General features: G+C 36.7%; 1 protein-coding gene across 7 annotated transcripts in view; it reads left to right on the top strand.

Annotated features, from left to right (window-relative positions):
* HECTD1 (HECT domain E3 ubiquitin protein ligase 1) overlaps positions 1-14,332 on the top strand; it is an 89,669-nt gene that overhangs the window by 66,405 nt on the left and 8,932 nt on the right. For 5 of the 7 annotated variants that reach the window (XM_011224054.3, XM_011224052.3, XM_002918515.4 and 2 more), the window contains 10 exons: positions 3,354-3,487; positions 4,289-4,411; positions 5,921-6,077; positions 8,008-8,230; positions 9,359-9,413; positions 9,634-9,816; positions 10,197-10,404; positions 10,489-10,574; positions 11,028-11,155; positions 13,545-13,746. In XM_011224054.3, coding sequence (XP_011222356.1) covers positions 3,354-3,487; positions 4,289-4,411; positions 5,921-6,077; positions 8,008-8,230; positions 9,359-9,413; positions 9,634-9,816; positions 10,197-10,404; positions 10,489-10,574; positions 11,028-11,155; positions 13,545-13,746 — 1,499 coding nt within the window. The remainder of the gene's footprint in view (positions 1-3,353; positions 3,488-4,288; positions 4,412-5,920; positions 6,078-8,007; positions 8,231-9,358; positions 9,414-9,633; positions 9,817-10,196; positions 10,405-10,488; positions 10,575-11,027; positions 11,156-13,544; positions 13,747-14,332) is intronic. The other 2 variants (XM_011224051.3, XM_011224053.3) reach the window with 2 other exon arrangements.

Genomic DNA, 14,332 nt, shown 5'->3' with positions numbered 1-14,332 from the left:
AGTCTAGGTCCGTGCTACAGATTGGCTGTAAATCGGAGGCTTCCGTGACCCTCTCCTCTGGTTTGATATATTTGCTGGAGTGGCTCACAGGATTCAGGAAAACATTTTATTTACTAGATCAGTCGTTTCTTATAAAAAGGGTATAATTCAGGAACAGCCAGATGGAAGAGATGCATAGGGTGAGGTCTGGAAGGTCCCAAGCACAGGAGTGTTTGTCCATTTGGAGTTTGGGGACTCTCCCATTCCATGGATGTGTCCTTGTCTGCCACTCTGGAAGCTCTGAATCCCCCATTTGCGAGGGTAGAGGGAGAAAGTGTTTAGAGGCTTCATGACTTAAGCATGATTGATTAAATTATTGGCCATTGGTGATTGAACTCTGTATCTGGCCCCTTTTCTTTCCCTAGAAAGGGATGATCTTTCCAGATAGCTCTTTTCACTCAGTACATTGTGAGATTAATTTTCACATTGTTTGATGTGTTTCTGTAATGTTTGACTATATGATCATTATTTAATAAATTCTCCATTTTGGACATTTAAGTTATACCTTTTCATTACCATAAACATTGTTATGAATCAGCATCTTTGAATTGCACTCTTGTGTATTTCCTTAAGGTACATTTTTAAAAGAAGTAATTACTGAATTGCCTTTCAGAAGGGTTGCGCTTCCAACATCATTGTGGAATACGCTTTACCATGAGTATATATACATACATACAGCCTCAATACCATTGTCTGTTTTTTTTTTTTTTTTTAAGATTTTTTAATTTATTTAAGAGAGAGATTGAGAGAACGAGTCAGGGGAGAGGCAGAGGGAGAAGCCAACTCCCTGTGGAGCAGGGAGCCCAATGCGGGACTCAGTCCCAGGACCCTGGGATCATGACCTGAGCCGAAGGCAGACGCTCAACTGACTGAGCCACCCAGGCACTTGCCTGTTCTTTTTAAAGATTGAACTTGTTAGTTTTAAATACAAGAACATTTATATGAAGATATATTTTAAGTACTATTTTATGTAAATCTTACTTTTTTTTTTTTAAAGATTTTATTTATTTATTCGACAGAGATAGAGACAGCCAGCGAGAGAGGGAACACAAGCAAGGGGAGTGGGAGAGGAAGAAGCAGGCTCATAGTGGAAGAGCCTGATGTGGGGCTCGATCCCAGAACGCCGGGATCACGCCCTGAGCCGAAGGCAGATGCTTAACCGCTGTGCCACCCAGGCGCCCCTGTAAATCTTACTTTAATGTGTTTTCTTTTTTTCTCTGAATGTGTCCTCTCCTATTCCAAACTTCTGACATTCTATGGTTTTAAGAGAATCATTATGTTTCTCTCTGTCTACCTTACCTGTTAGATGTGTATGTAGCAAAACGGTGATGATGATGATGACACTGAAGTAATGTGAATTCATTGAGTGAACTATATTCCACTCTGGTTTTTCTCATGGAGCCCCTCTGCCCCCCCTATTCGTTTGTTACTTGTTCACTTCAAGCTTTAATTATTGGGCATGTGAAAGTTAGGAAGGTTGTGGGTATGCTAGTGGGAAAGAATATTAAAGAGTTAGGGCTGCTGGCTGCCTTTTGAAAATTATTGTTAGATGATTACAATTTCCTTTTTCACATTTCTAAAACTGGAGAACTCTTTAAGGGTGCTGCTGTGAGGGATCAGAAGAACATCTGCTTTATAAAATAATTTCTATATGCAGACTTTTACTGTGTTAGGTTTTGGGGGACGTGATTCTGTGATACGGTCAAAAATCTATGAAATAAGGAGCTATTTAAGTGTTCTTATATTCTGATAAAGAGAAGATCACAAGTAAAAAAAGCCTTCACTTCAGTAAATTTATAACATGTGAGAGATGGGATTTCAGTATCTAAAGTCAGATTGTTTTCATTTGAACGTAAACCAAAAATGGGAAAAAAAGTGGAACTGATTGTGTGTGTGTGTACTACCACATTGTGTTCATGAGAACCCCTCCTAAATTACAGGATGGCACCTTACATGTGTTAGGGATAATATATTTCATCAAATTTAAGATGCCATTAATTATAATTATTTTATGTCACTAACGAAAAAATGCTTTCAGTTTAGCTGTGACTTGCCATTGCTGGTAAGACACATTCTGATTCCAGAATATTAAAGTGTTAAAAAAAAAAAAGTGTGCCTTAGAAACTAATTGAATATAGTATCAGGCCTCTTTCTTCTACTAGCCATCTAGTAAAAGGTATTGAATTTTAGTCTTATGTAATCATTAGATTTAAAACATATATATTTGGTTCAGAGGTTTACAGATAAAAGGTTCTACCAAGTAGTTATAAATGGTCTTCTGAATGTTCTTTTGGAATATGGAATGGGTATTGTCTTTTTATCCACAGAAATTTTTTTTCTTTCATATCTAGTAAAACTTCCCGTTTTAGTCCCATTATTACTTTTTTAATCCTTATGCAGAACAGCTTGTCAGCATCTTCATTGTGTGGGACTGTGCTTATCTGACACAGGCTTCATTGGGGGGCTGGTAAGGGAAGGGAATATGGATAATATGAAAGATGGTACATACAGTACTCCATAGTAAATAGGCAATGTCCATAAGTAGTTATTATCATTAACCTGCCAGGTCATGTAGCTAAACCTGGTCTCTAATTGACTTTATTCTGCCTTTTCCCTTATATGATGTTTACATTTTCTATTTATATATTTTTTTTTCTTTTTCTTTTTTCTTTTCGAGAGCATGACCAGTGGGGAGAGACAGAGGGAGAGAGAGAATCTTACACAGGTTCCATGCCCTGCATGGAGCCCAATATGGGGCTCAGTCTCATGACCCTAAGATCATGATCTGAGCCGAAATCAGGAATCGGATGCTTAACTGACTGAACCACCCAGGCGCCCCTCATTTGTTTATTTTTTAAATGCCTCTCTTCCCTTTAAGCTCCATGGGGGCTCAGACCATGTCTGTTTTGTTTACAGCAATATATCTGGTGCCTAACACAGCTCTTGGCACATAGGTACTCAGTAGATATTTGCTGATAGAGTGAATGACTCCAAAGTGTTCTCTTCACACCATGTTATGCTTCCTGTGGCTGATGCAGACATTGGCAATAGGATTATTATTTTTAAACCTAGCCCATATTGTTGATCTTTTATATTATGAGTTTGTAGATTTGGATTTGGTTTGTGGTCATCCTTTATCTTGTGTTGTTTTCTACCATTCTTGTGACCGACGTTACTCATTTTGTATTTGTGGTGGCGGAAGAAGGGTGGCATCACTCAGTGTGGTTTTTATACTTGTCTCTTGAATAAACCAGTACCATTACCTTGTAATGCTTTGTCAGTTGTATTGAGAATGAGGTTGTTTTCTTTTCTAGATTTCCTGGATAGCTGCCGTGCCAGTACTCTGTTAGCTGAGCTAGATGATGATGAAGACTTGCCTGAGCCAGACGAGGAGGACGATGAGAATGAAGATGACAATCAGGAGGACCAAGAATACGAGGAGGTTATGGTAGAGAGCGCGTCTCCCATTCTTTTAATTGACATAAGATGTTAATAATTGAAGTGAAGAGAGGAAGAGCGGAGTCCTGGTTAAACTTTGAAATAGGGAAATATGGCATGAGTATGAAAAATGTGGTTAATTAAGAAAAGCACCTTTAATCTGAGCATTTATGATTCTCTTTTAAAAGAAAATAAATTGGTTATATATGGAAAATACTAAAATGTCACATGCTGATGTTTTAATAGGTTTAAAAGAACTGCACTGATCCTGAAGAATATAATTGTCATGTTTTTTTCACAATAATTAGACTGTTTTAGTATGTACTGTTTCGTGGGCAGTATCTCCGTATTATTTCATCAGTCTTTACCCCTGTGCGGTAGAGGCACAGAAGAAGTAATATGTCCTAATTAATCAGTCGGTTAAGTACAAAAGTGGGCACCCAACCTTGGGAAGTGTGATCCAGAACTCTTAATGTTTAACCACTGTGATTGTCTTCAAACTGAACTTTTGCCTGAGAATACCCTTCGATGTAACTTGTATATTTTTTATTTCTCTTTTAATGGGGTGAAGGACTCCCAAGAAATGCTTTTAGTGTCTTACTTAAAAACAGGTATTACTGTAGCATATTTCTTGTGAAGATTGTATGTGATGCGTGGTGAATATAAAGCATTCAATTTATAAGGTTTCTGAAGATGGCTAATGAATATAAAGTGTTTTAATGATAGTTTTGATTATAAGGGTTAAGATTGAATCGGGATATATATACGAGTCAAATAATTAGACATGTCTTTTTACGTTTTCTTATTTCAGATTCTGAGACGTCCATCCCTGCAGCGTCGAGCTGGCTCTCGCTCTGATGTAACACACCATGCTGTCACCTCGCAGCTACCACAAGTCCCCGCTGGAGCAGGGAGCCGACCTATTGGGGAGCAGGTAATATCTTAATGTTTATCTTCCTTACAGTGTATTTTTCCCACTTTCACAGTAAAGCATCAACCAAAATGCCTAGAAAACTATATGGGAGTTGAGGTGGGAGTAAGAAGCTACCAGATAAACAAAAAGAAATTTCACTTACTGATTGGTCCTATATTGTACAGACTCCATGATTGCCCTGGCATAATGCATAAAGGAGTTTGTTACTTGAAAGCACTTCATCTTGGCCCTTTGGTAATGGTGAACATTTATTAAAATGATTAATTGCTATTATCTAATATTTATAGTTTTCAGTAATAGTAGCAGGTATAATAATATTAGTCTGTTAGCTGAACATTTATTGATCATTAATTAAATCCTAGCCATTGTTTTCAATACTTTCCATGTATTAACTACTTCAATCATTTCAACAGTGTTTTGAGGGTTATTATTAGCCCTAATTTTCAGATGAAGTGATTGGTAAAGGCCACACGTAGAAGTTTTGGATCTAGAACTAAAACACAAACATTCTGGCTACAGAGCTATCATCAGTCCATTTGATTTGTTACAAAAGTTAATTAAGTGTTTGGAATATGAGGGGCTATGTGTGTGCATATAAGTACATACGTAATTGTTATTTATTACATCAGATATTTACAACATTTACAACTCATTGATCTCTTTTTTTGTTGATAGTAAAAGTGAAGAGAAGAAAATGTTCCTTTAAAAAAAAACATTCCTTACAGAAATTCTCAAACATGCTAGAAGTAGAAAGAATAATGCAGTGAATCCCCAAGAACTCATCATCTGACTGTAATGGTTACCACCACTTTGTCAAACATGTTTGATTTATTTGCCCCGTAGTGTGTAATGAAGTTTACTTATATTTTTTTTTTAAAGATTTTATTTATTTATTCGACAGAGATAGAGACAGCCAGCAAGAGAGGGAACACAAGCAGGGGGAGTGGGAGAGGAAGAAGCAGGCTCATAGCAGAGGAGCCTGATGTGGGGCTTGATTCCATAACGCCGGGACCACGCCCTGAGCCAAAGGCAGATGCCTAACCGCTGTGTCACCCAGGCACCCCTACTTATATTTTTTAAAAGCAACTTATTTAAACGTAATTATAAGTTTACAGATTCACAGGAAGTTGCAAAGATAGTAGAGCAGACTTATGCCCTTTGCACAATTTCTGCCAATGGTTACCCCTTACCTAATTAGAGTCTAATATCAAAATCAGGACATTGACACTGATACAGGGTATGTATATGGTTCTTTTTCGTTTTATCGTGTGTTGATTAGTGTAACCAGTATTAAGGCAACTTACTTTGGTAAGCTTAAATCATTAAGAAATGCACGTGCCTATCCACGTTTATATTGGCTCATTTTGTGCTTAAGAAATATGGCTGAATAAGGAAGTGCAGTAGCTTTATAGAGAAGTATTTAACATACACCTCATTTTAAAGATAGCACATCACTTTTGCAGTAATGAAAAGTTTTATCTTGTTTATCTATATGTGGAATTTTAACAGGAAGAAGAGGAGTATGAAACTAAAGGAGGACGTCGGAGAACATGGGATGATGATTATGTACTCAAGCGGCAGTTTTCTGCTTTGGTTCCTGCTTTTGATCCTAGACCTGGTCGTACTAATGTCCAGCAGACAACTGATCTAGAGATTCCACCCCCAGGTACTGCATATTTTAGTTTCGTGATTTATTTTGAACAGATACCAAATAAGATAGTTATATGTAATCAGGAAAGTAAGTGGCTACTTATATATGCAGGTTATAAATAAAAGTTTTCAGAAAAAAAAACAAAAACAAAAACTGTATATCAGCCATAGTCCTTAGAAGATACAAACTTTTTTTTTCTTTTTTTAAGATTTTATTTATTTAAGAGAGAGAGTGAAAGAGCATAAGCAGGGGAGAGGAGCAGAGGGAGAGGGAGAAGCAGACTCCCCCCACCCCGCCCAAGCAGGGAGCCTGACACAGGGCTCAATTCTAGGACCCTGGGATCATGACCTGAGCCAAAGGCAGACGCTTAACTGACTGCCACCCAGGCGCCCCAATACAGATTATTTTTTAAAGGAGCAGTTACAGTGCTTTAAAAACACTGTGTTCTGGGGCGCCTGGGTGGCACAGCGGTTAAGCGTCTGCCTTCGGCTCAGGGCGTGATCCCGGCGTTCTGGGATCGAGCCCCGCATCATGCTCCTCTGCTAGGAGCCTGCTTCTTCCTCTCCCACTCCCCATGCTTGTGTTCCCTCTCTTGCTGGCTGTCTCTGTCAAATAAATAAATAAAAATCTTTAAAAAAAATAATAATAAAAAAAATAAAAACACTGTGTTCTGTATTTGTGTGATTTTTTTAAAGGAAGGCTCATTTAAAGGTAGATAATTTGTATTCTGTATTCTACTGAATCAAAATTGCTATGGATTATTCCTATTCTACGTTGACTTTGGAAAGTTGTATAGTAGTTTCATTTATGGTCTTGAGTTAGCCTGGTAACTTTCTCTCTTAAAACCCTATTTTGGCTGTAGTAGGCACACTAATTATCCTTCAAAGGTATGTAGGTCCTGACCTCCAGAATCTGTGAATAGGTTACCTTAATATGACCAAAGAGACTTTGCAGATGAAGTTAAATTAAGGATTTTGAGATGGGAGAATTATCCTGGATTATTCAGGTAGGCCCAGTGTAATCACTAGTGTCCACATACAAGGAATACAGGAGTAGGAGCGCCTGGGGGGTGCCTGAGTGGCACAGTTGGTTGGGTGTCAGAATCTTGGTTTCTGTTCAGGTCGTGATCTCGGAGTCATGCGAATGAGCCCTGCGTAGGACTCCATACTCAGTGTAGAGTCTGCTTGAGACTCTGTCTCCTTCTCCCTAGGGAATATAAATAGGTACAGATTTTCTGTAAAGCTCTTTGGCAATATATTTCATATTGTTACTACTAGAAATCTATAGTAAAGAAGTATTGGCTCTGCACCCAGATTTATATGCACTGATGACTACACAGATATTATTTGTATTGTCAGAAAATTGGAAATGACCTTCATTATTTCAGTAACAGGGATATGGCTCACTTAAAGTTCAATGGAATGTCATGTAGTGAATAAAGTATTACTTTAGAAGATTTTATCATGATGTGAGGAAAAGATTCCTGAGCTAATGAAAAAGAAGAGTACACCACCAAATGCACTATGTACCTATTTGTGTGTGGGGGGGGTACCTCACATTCCACTCAATGTGAGCAGAAGGTTGGCAGTTCATTGACTAGAGTGTGGTATTCTCTGGATGTAGAATTACGAGTAATTTTAGTGTTCTCATAAGAATAAAATGTTTCTGAAATAGTCATATAGTTAGCATGTGTTTTCTTAAAACAGTGGGAGGTCCCAATCATATGCATAAATTCAGCTTTAGTACTCTGTCTTTAAGTAACCTAGATATAGTATTCCCATTAAAAAAAAAATTGTTGAGGCCAGAAGAATCTTAAGTAGCTGACATCTTTAACTAACATAGGACAGAAGAATTTAGATTTCATGTAACTTTGTCTCCCAGTGCAGTGTTGTTTATGGACTGCTTATTATAGTGTAATTGTTTTTGATGTCTGCCATATTTTTAGGAACGCCTCATTCAGAGCTCTTGGAAGAAGTCGAATGTACTCCCTCACCTCGATTAGCCCTCACTTTGAAAGTAACAGGTCTTGGAACAACTCGTGAAGTTGAATTACCACTCACTAATTTCAGATCAACCATTTTTTACTATGTACAAAAATTGCTTCAGTTGTCCTGTAATGGCAATGTGAAATCAGATAAACTTAGGCGTATTTGGGAGCCAACATACACGTAAGAGATTTTACTTAATGTTTTAAGTAGATATTTTCATGGTACATGAGCCTAGAAGCATTGTGTTTCTATCCTTTTTAATATAGAAACAAAATATTTGGTTCTTGTTCTCTTGGTTTACAACAACAGGTAAGAGCATTTCTGACTCCTGATGTAGAATGGTTTAAGGTTTCAACTGAGAGTAACTTTAGAAATAAACTAGACTAGTATCTTGTGTAATAATTGTTGAACTCTTTGCAGTAGTGTATGAAGTACTAAATATTTTCTGTTTGTTATTTGTTTTGGGGTTTGCGAGTTAAGCCTGCCTGTCTTTGTTCATTCATTCATTGAACAAGTAATTAATAATACCTTGGGCACATTTAACATTTTGGTGCCTCATTCTGTTAATCTGTAAAATGAGAGTGGTTGTGAGGAATCAATGAATTAATACATGTAAAGTGTTTTCAGTATTGTCTGGGTGCTCAGTATCACATATAATAATTATTTATTACATAGAGCTTACTATAATTTAATATAAATAAAACTTTAAGCATCCTTATGTAAATTTTACTTTTATTTTTCTGATGTTCTCTTAGCATCATTGATAATTTTATATAATGTCTAATAAAGTGATCTAAATCCTTTTGAGATAAAACAGAAGGCTATCATGGTATTTCTCTCCACCCTGTTCAGTTTTTATTGGAGTTTCAGATTTTATCCCCAGTGCCTTATGTGAACACAAAGGCTCTTCTTGTTCCTTGTTATTCATATCCTTTTTCCCCATCTAGACACAGAAGCAAACGATTTCTCATTTCTTCTTATTTTTACAACAGTAAATGAAAGTTGTAACACATGACATAGCATATTACTTCATATCTTTAAAGGTCCTAGGTTTGATGTATGCACTCTTTGCATTTATGCTAAATTTATAAATAATAACTCTTTTTCGGGAATATGATTTCTGCTACTTTCCCCCATGTTTAAGAAATTGATTTTTTTTTTTTATTAAATTGTCCCTGAGTTTCATGGTTAAGCATATGGCTAATGAATGACATCATTCATGTATTTTTTAAAGAATAGAAGCCTTTTTGGAAATAAGCACAAATCATTTGATTCATGAATTAATGTGAATAATATCTTCATGTTTAGAATCATGTACAGAGAAATGAAGGATTCTGACAAAGAGAAGGAAAATGCAAAAATGGTAAGTTATATTTAAATGGATCTTTTTGGCTACTTATTGAAAAAAAGGGAAAAATAAAAACTAACACTGTTTTAATTGAACATTTGAGGGAAAAAATCACTAACATGGAATTCTTTAGATGAGGTTAAATGCATGATTTTAAAGCTACCTCATGTAATGCATGTGAAATAGCATAGACTTTTAATCAGGAAAGGCCAACATTTGGTTTTTCCTATTGTAGGGTTGTTGGTCTATAGAGCATGTGGAACAGTACCTTGGCACTGATGAATTACCAAAGAATGACTTGATAACCTACCTGCAGAAGAATGCAGACGCCGCTTTCCTGCGCCACTGGAAATTAACTGGCACTAATAAAAGTATTAGGAAAAACAGAAATTGTTCTCAGCTCATAGCTGCATATAAGGTATATATTGGCATCAAAACACAATTGGGAATGGCTTTGTGCTTTGTTTGCGGCTTTTAAAGTTTCTTAAGAAAAAGAGGTTCATTGGGACATGTTTAAAAAAATGAGGCTGAATTAACATTGTTAATATGCCAAGTACTAAAATTTCAAATATGATTTGTGGTATTGGATCTAAGTACATGGTTTTAACTGTGGCTTACGGTGGTTATAGTTCATTTGAGAATGGTTTTGGACACGCTGATTTTTAACTTGGGCAATAGTGTTTTTATTTAAAAAGAAGTCGATTTGAAAAATTACAGCATTTTCAAAAACTTATAGGATGATACATTGCTTTTCTCGAAAATGTGATTAATGGCTAGTTTTACTAATTGGTTCTGTAGGATTTTTGTGAGCATGGAACAAAGTCTGGATTAAACCAGGGGGCCATTTCTACTCTTCAAAGTAGTGATATACTTAATTTGGCAAAAGAACCACCTCAGGCCAAAGCTGGCAATGGACAGAGTTCTTGTGGAGTAGAAGATGTCCTTCAACTTCTGCGCATTCTCTATATAGTTGCAAGTGACCCTTGTTCAAGAATATCCCAAGAAGGTCTGTAAGACTCTTTGTTTCATTTCTATGGCATTTTTAAAAGGAAGTCAGTTTATATTTTTATTAATTTTATTCATTTTCCAGAAGGTGATGAGCAGCCTCAGTTTACTTTTCCACCAGATGAATTCACTAGCAAAAAAATTACAACGAAAATTTTGCAGCAGATTGAGGTAATAAAATCAGATAGTTGAACTCTTTAGTCTGTAACTTTTGGGCTTTCAAAGTATTGTCTTTTCTACCTTTTCTACATCCCACCACCTGTACTGTTAGTCTCTGATTCATTGATTTAGGCCATATGGTCCATTGCATTAATTTCTTTCATTACTTTTAAGAACTGACTCCATTTGTCTTTTTTTTTTTTGATTTAAAGATTTTATTTATTTCACAGAGAAAGAGAGTAAAAGCAGGGGGAGCAGCAGGCAGAGGGAAAGGGAGAAGCAGAGTTCCCACTGAGCAAGGAGCCTGATGTGAGGCTCGTTCTCAGGGTGCCTGCTTCTCCCTCACCAGCTCCCCCTTCCTTGTGTTCCCTCTCTCACTGTGTCTCTCTGCCAAATAAATAAATAAAATCTTTAAAAAATTAAATGAATAATTGCCTGATGACATTGTTATTTGTTAACTTGCAGGAACCACTGGCATTGGCAAGTGGGGCTTTACCAGACTGGTGTGAACAGTTAACCAGCAAGTGTCCTTTTCTAATACCATTTGAAACTAGACAGCTTTATTTCACATGTACGGCATTTGGTGCATCAAGGTAGGAAGTGTGCCCTTTTATATTTTCTTAATGTTACATAAGCTCAAAATGAACAAATACACTTTATGTCAAGACTGATGGAATATATTGTCTTGTTTTCTTCTACAGAGTTGTCAGTGTTTAAACATTTTTTTATTTCTAGTTGGATATATGCTCTACAGTTGACCCTTCAACAACGTCAGGGTTACGGATGCCAACCCTCCCTGTGCAGTTGAAAATCATATCTAAAGATTTTATTTATTTGAGAGAGAGGGAGCGCACACATGAGTGGGGACAGGGAAGGAGGGAGAGGGAGAAGTAGACTCCCTGCTGAGCATGGAGCTCAACGCGGGGACTCGATCCCAGGACCCTGAGATCATGATCTGAGCCACCCAGGTGCCCCGAAAAATCATATTTAAAATGTGTATAACTTTTGACTCCCCCAAAACTTTATGAATAGCCTCCTGCTGAACAGAAGTCTTACTGAAACATAAATAATCAACATATATTTTGTATTCTTAGAATAAAGTAAGCTAGAGAAAATGTTAAGAAAATCACGAGGAAGAAGAAAAATTTACAGTATTGTATTTATTAAAAAAAAATCCACATATAAGTGGACCCCCACAGTTCAAGCCTGTTATTCAGGAGTCAACTGCCTTATGGAATAAATTCCATCAGCATTTATTGTACAGTTTTTTTTTTTTTTTTCGGGGGGGTAGTGTGGGGTAAGGAGCAGAGGGAGAGGGAAAGAGAGAATCTTAAGCAGACTCCTCCACACCCAGCTCGAAGCCCGAGCTCATAACTCTGAGATCATAATCGAGCCAAAATCAAGAGTCAGATGCTTAACCGACGAGCCGCCCAGGCGTCCCTACTGTATAGTTTCTTTAGTAGTTTACGTGAAGTATTAGTTGCTGATATTCCTGGGAATACCAAATTAAATGCTTATAAATAGCTTTGATAACATTGAAAGGTTCCTTCCTTCTGGCCATCATTTTTTTTCTTCCTGACTTCTAACATAATACATATTTTACTTTTTTCTGTCTCCTTCCACTAGATAAAAGTTTCATGAGGGCAGGAATTTCTGGCAGTTTTGTTCACTGATCTAGCTGTAGTTCCTAAAGCAGTGTATATGGCACATTATAGGTATTCAGTAAATATTTTTTTGAATCATTCAGTACCCAGACTACTTTCAAAGTAGATGTAAAAAAATTATAGTTCAAAATTGAGCTGTTGGCTTCCCTAATAAGTTACACTGTTTACAGATCATTTGTACATGTGGAACTATAGGCCTGTTGTCATAAATGGCATTGGTTATGGTTTTTGTATTATAGATGAGGAAATTGATTCTTAAGAGTATATAGCTGATTGACCTGAGATTACAAAAAAATTGTAGCACATGTGAGAGCAAATCTTTCATCTTTATTCAAACTCAAGATTCTTTCTCCTACCCTAGGTGGGTTAGCTCTGCATTGTTGAAAAGAAAATATTTTATTTTTTTAAAGATTTTATTTATTTTAGAGATAGAGAGCAAGTGAGCAGGGAGAGGAACAGAGGGAGAGGGATAAGCAGACTCCATGCTGAGCCCAGAGCCCGAAGCGGGGCTTGATCCCACGACCCTGAAATCATTACCTGAGCCAAAATCAAGAGTCAGATGATTAACCATCTGAGTCATTCAGGAGCCCCCAAAATTTTATTTTTAAGTAGTTTCTATACCCAGCATGGGGCTCGAATTTACAACCCTGAGACCAGGAGTCTCATGCTCTAACAGGTCAGCCAGGTGCCCCCAAAAGAAAATATTTTAAAATCAGTTGGATTTTCATGATGGCTTTCAGTTTGTATCACAGTAATAAAGATAGCTTAATGATTTTTTGGTTTCTCTGATAGTTAAGAAATACTGTTCATATTTTTTTGTATCATAAGTTTGTCTATTTTTTTAATCGAAGTATTGTTGACATGCCATGTTACATTAATGGCAGGTGTACAGCAGTGATTCAGCAACTCTGTACATTATGCTGTACACAAGTGTAGCAACCATCTGTCAACCATATAATGCTATTATAATACTTTGACTGTATTCCCTGTGCTGTTTCTTTCATCCCCAGTTTGTGTATATTTTGATGTTACATGGGGTTGGGACCACAGACCTTTATTTTGATCTATTAATTACTAAAGTAAAGAGGAAGAATATAGATCTAAGTATTTTCTGAATTTGTTTAGAAAAATAAAAGTGGTTTCTGTGTTTTAAGAGAGGAAGTAATAATTTATGCAATAAAAATTTACTAATTCTATCGCCTAATAAAATACTGTTTTTAAAAAGAATAGTTAAATCTTTGAATTATGTTGCTGGTTTAGTAGTACATTCAAACTATTACTGAATGTTGGAGCTACATAAATATTTTTTCTATTTTAGAGCAATAGTGTGGTTACAAAACCGACGTGAAGCCACTGTGGAAAGAACAAGGACCACCAGTAGTGTAAGGCGAGATGATCCTGGAGAGTTTCGAGTGGGTCGTCTCAAGCATGAAAGAGTAAAAGTCCCACGTGGTGAATCACTGATGGAATGGGCTGAGAACGTCATGCAAATACATGCAGATCGGAAATCAGTTCTTGAGGTACCTCACTCACATACAATTTCTTTTAGTATGCAAGAATGACAGAAAATCAGCAACCCTGTATGTTCCACAGCATACAAACCACTGTAGATAGAACTGAAAAATGGAGAGAGATTTCTCTGCCCTCTATGTATGCAAGGCCTTTCCCTCTGATAGGGCATCTTTTATAAGGGGATGTCAGCTCACCTCTTTGGGGTCAGGACCTTGTGATTTGATGAGCAGCAAAGAGTATCTTCACTCTTGAGGTGGGAAAGTGCTTGGTCTTTTTGAAGGATATTATTCCTTTCTTAACAAAGCCTGAACCGAATAATAGCACTCAATAAGGATTGTTTTTGATATTTGAAATTTTACCTTTATATTAAGCTCTGCTATTAGATATCTGCAATTATGGAGCATACTGTTTTATGATATTGTTAAACTGTGGTTGGCATTATATCATTGGCCTGTATTTAGAGATGTAGCAAATGGAAGTATAAAATTTAATATATTTACTATAGAGATGTTATTGTAGGTTTTGCCGATTATATTCTGTATACCTGTTATTCCTTATATGAGGGACAATGGAAGAAATCTCTCTCATAAATGT

Source organism: Ailuropoda melanoleuca, chromosome 20 (assembly GCF_002007445.2).
Source record: "Ailuropoda melanoleuca isolate Jingjing chromosome 20, ASM200744v2, whole genome shotgun sequence".
Classification (NCBI taxonomy): domain Eukaryota; kingdom Metazoa; phylum Chordata; class Mammalia; order Carnivora; family Ursidae; genus Ailuropoda; species Ailuropoda melanoleuca.
The sequence above is the reverse complement of the archived record's forward strand: the minus strand, read 5'-3'. Positions and strand labels throughout refer to the sequence as shown.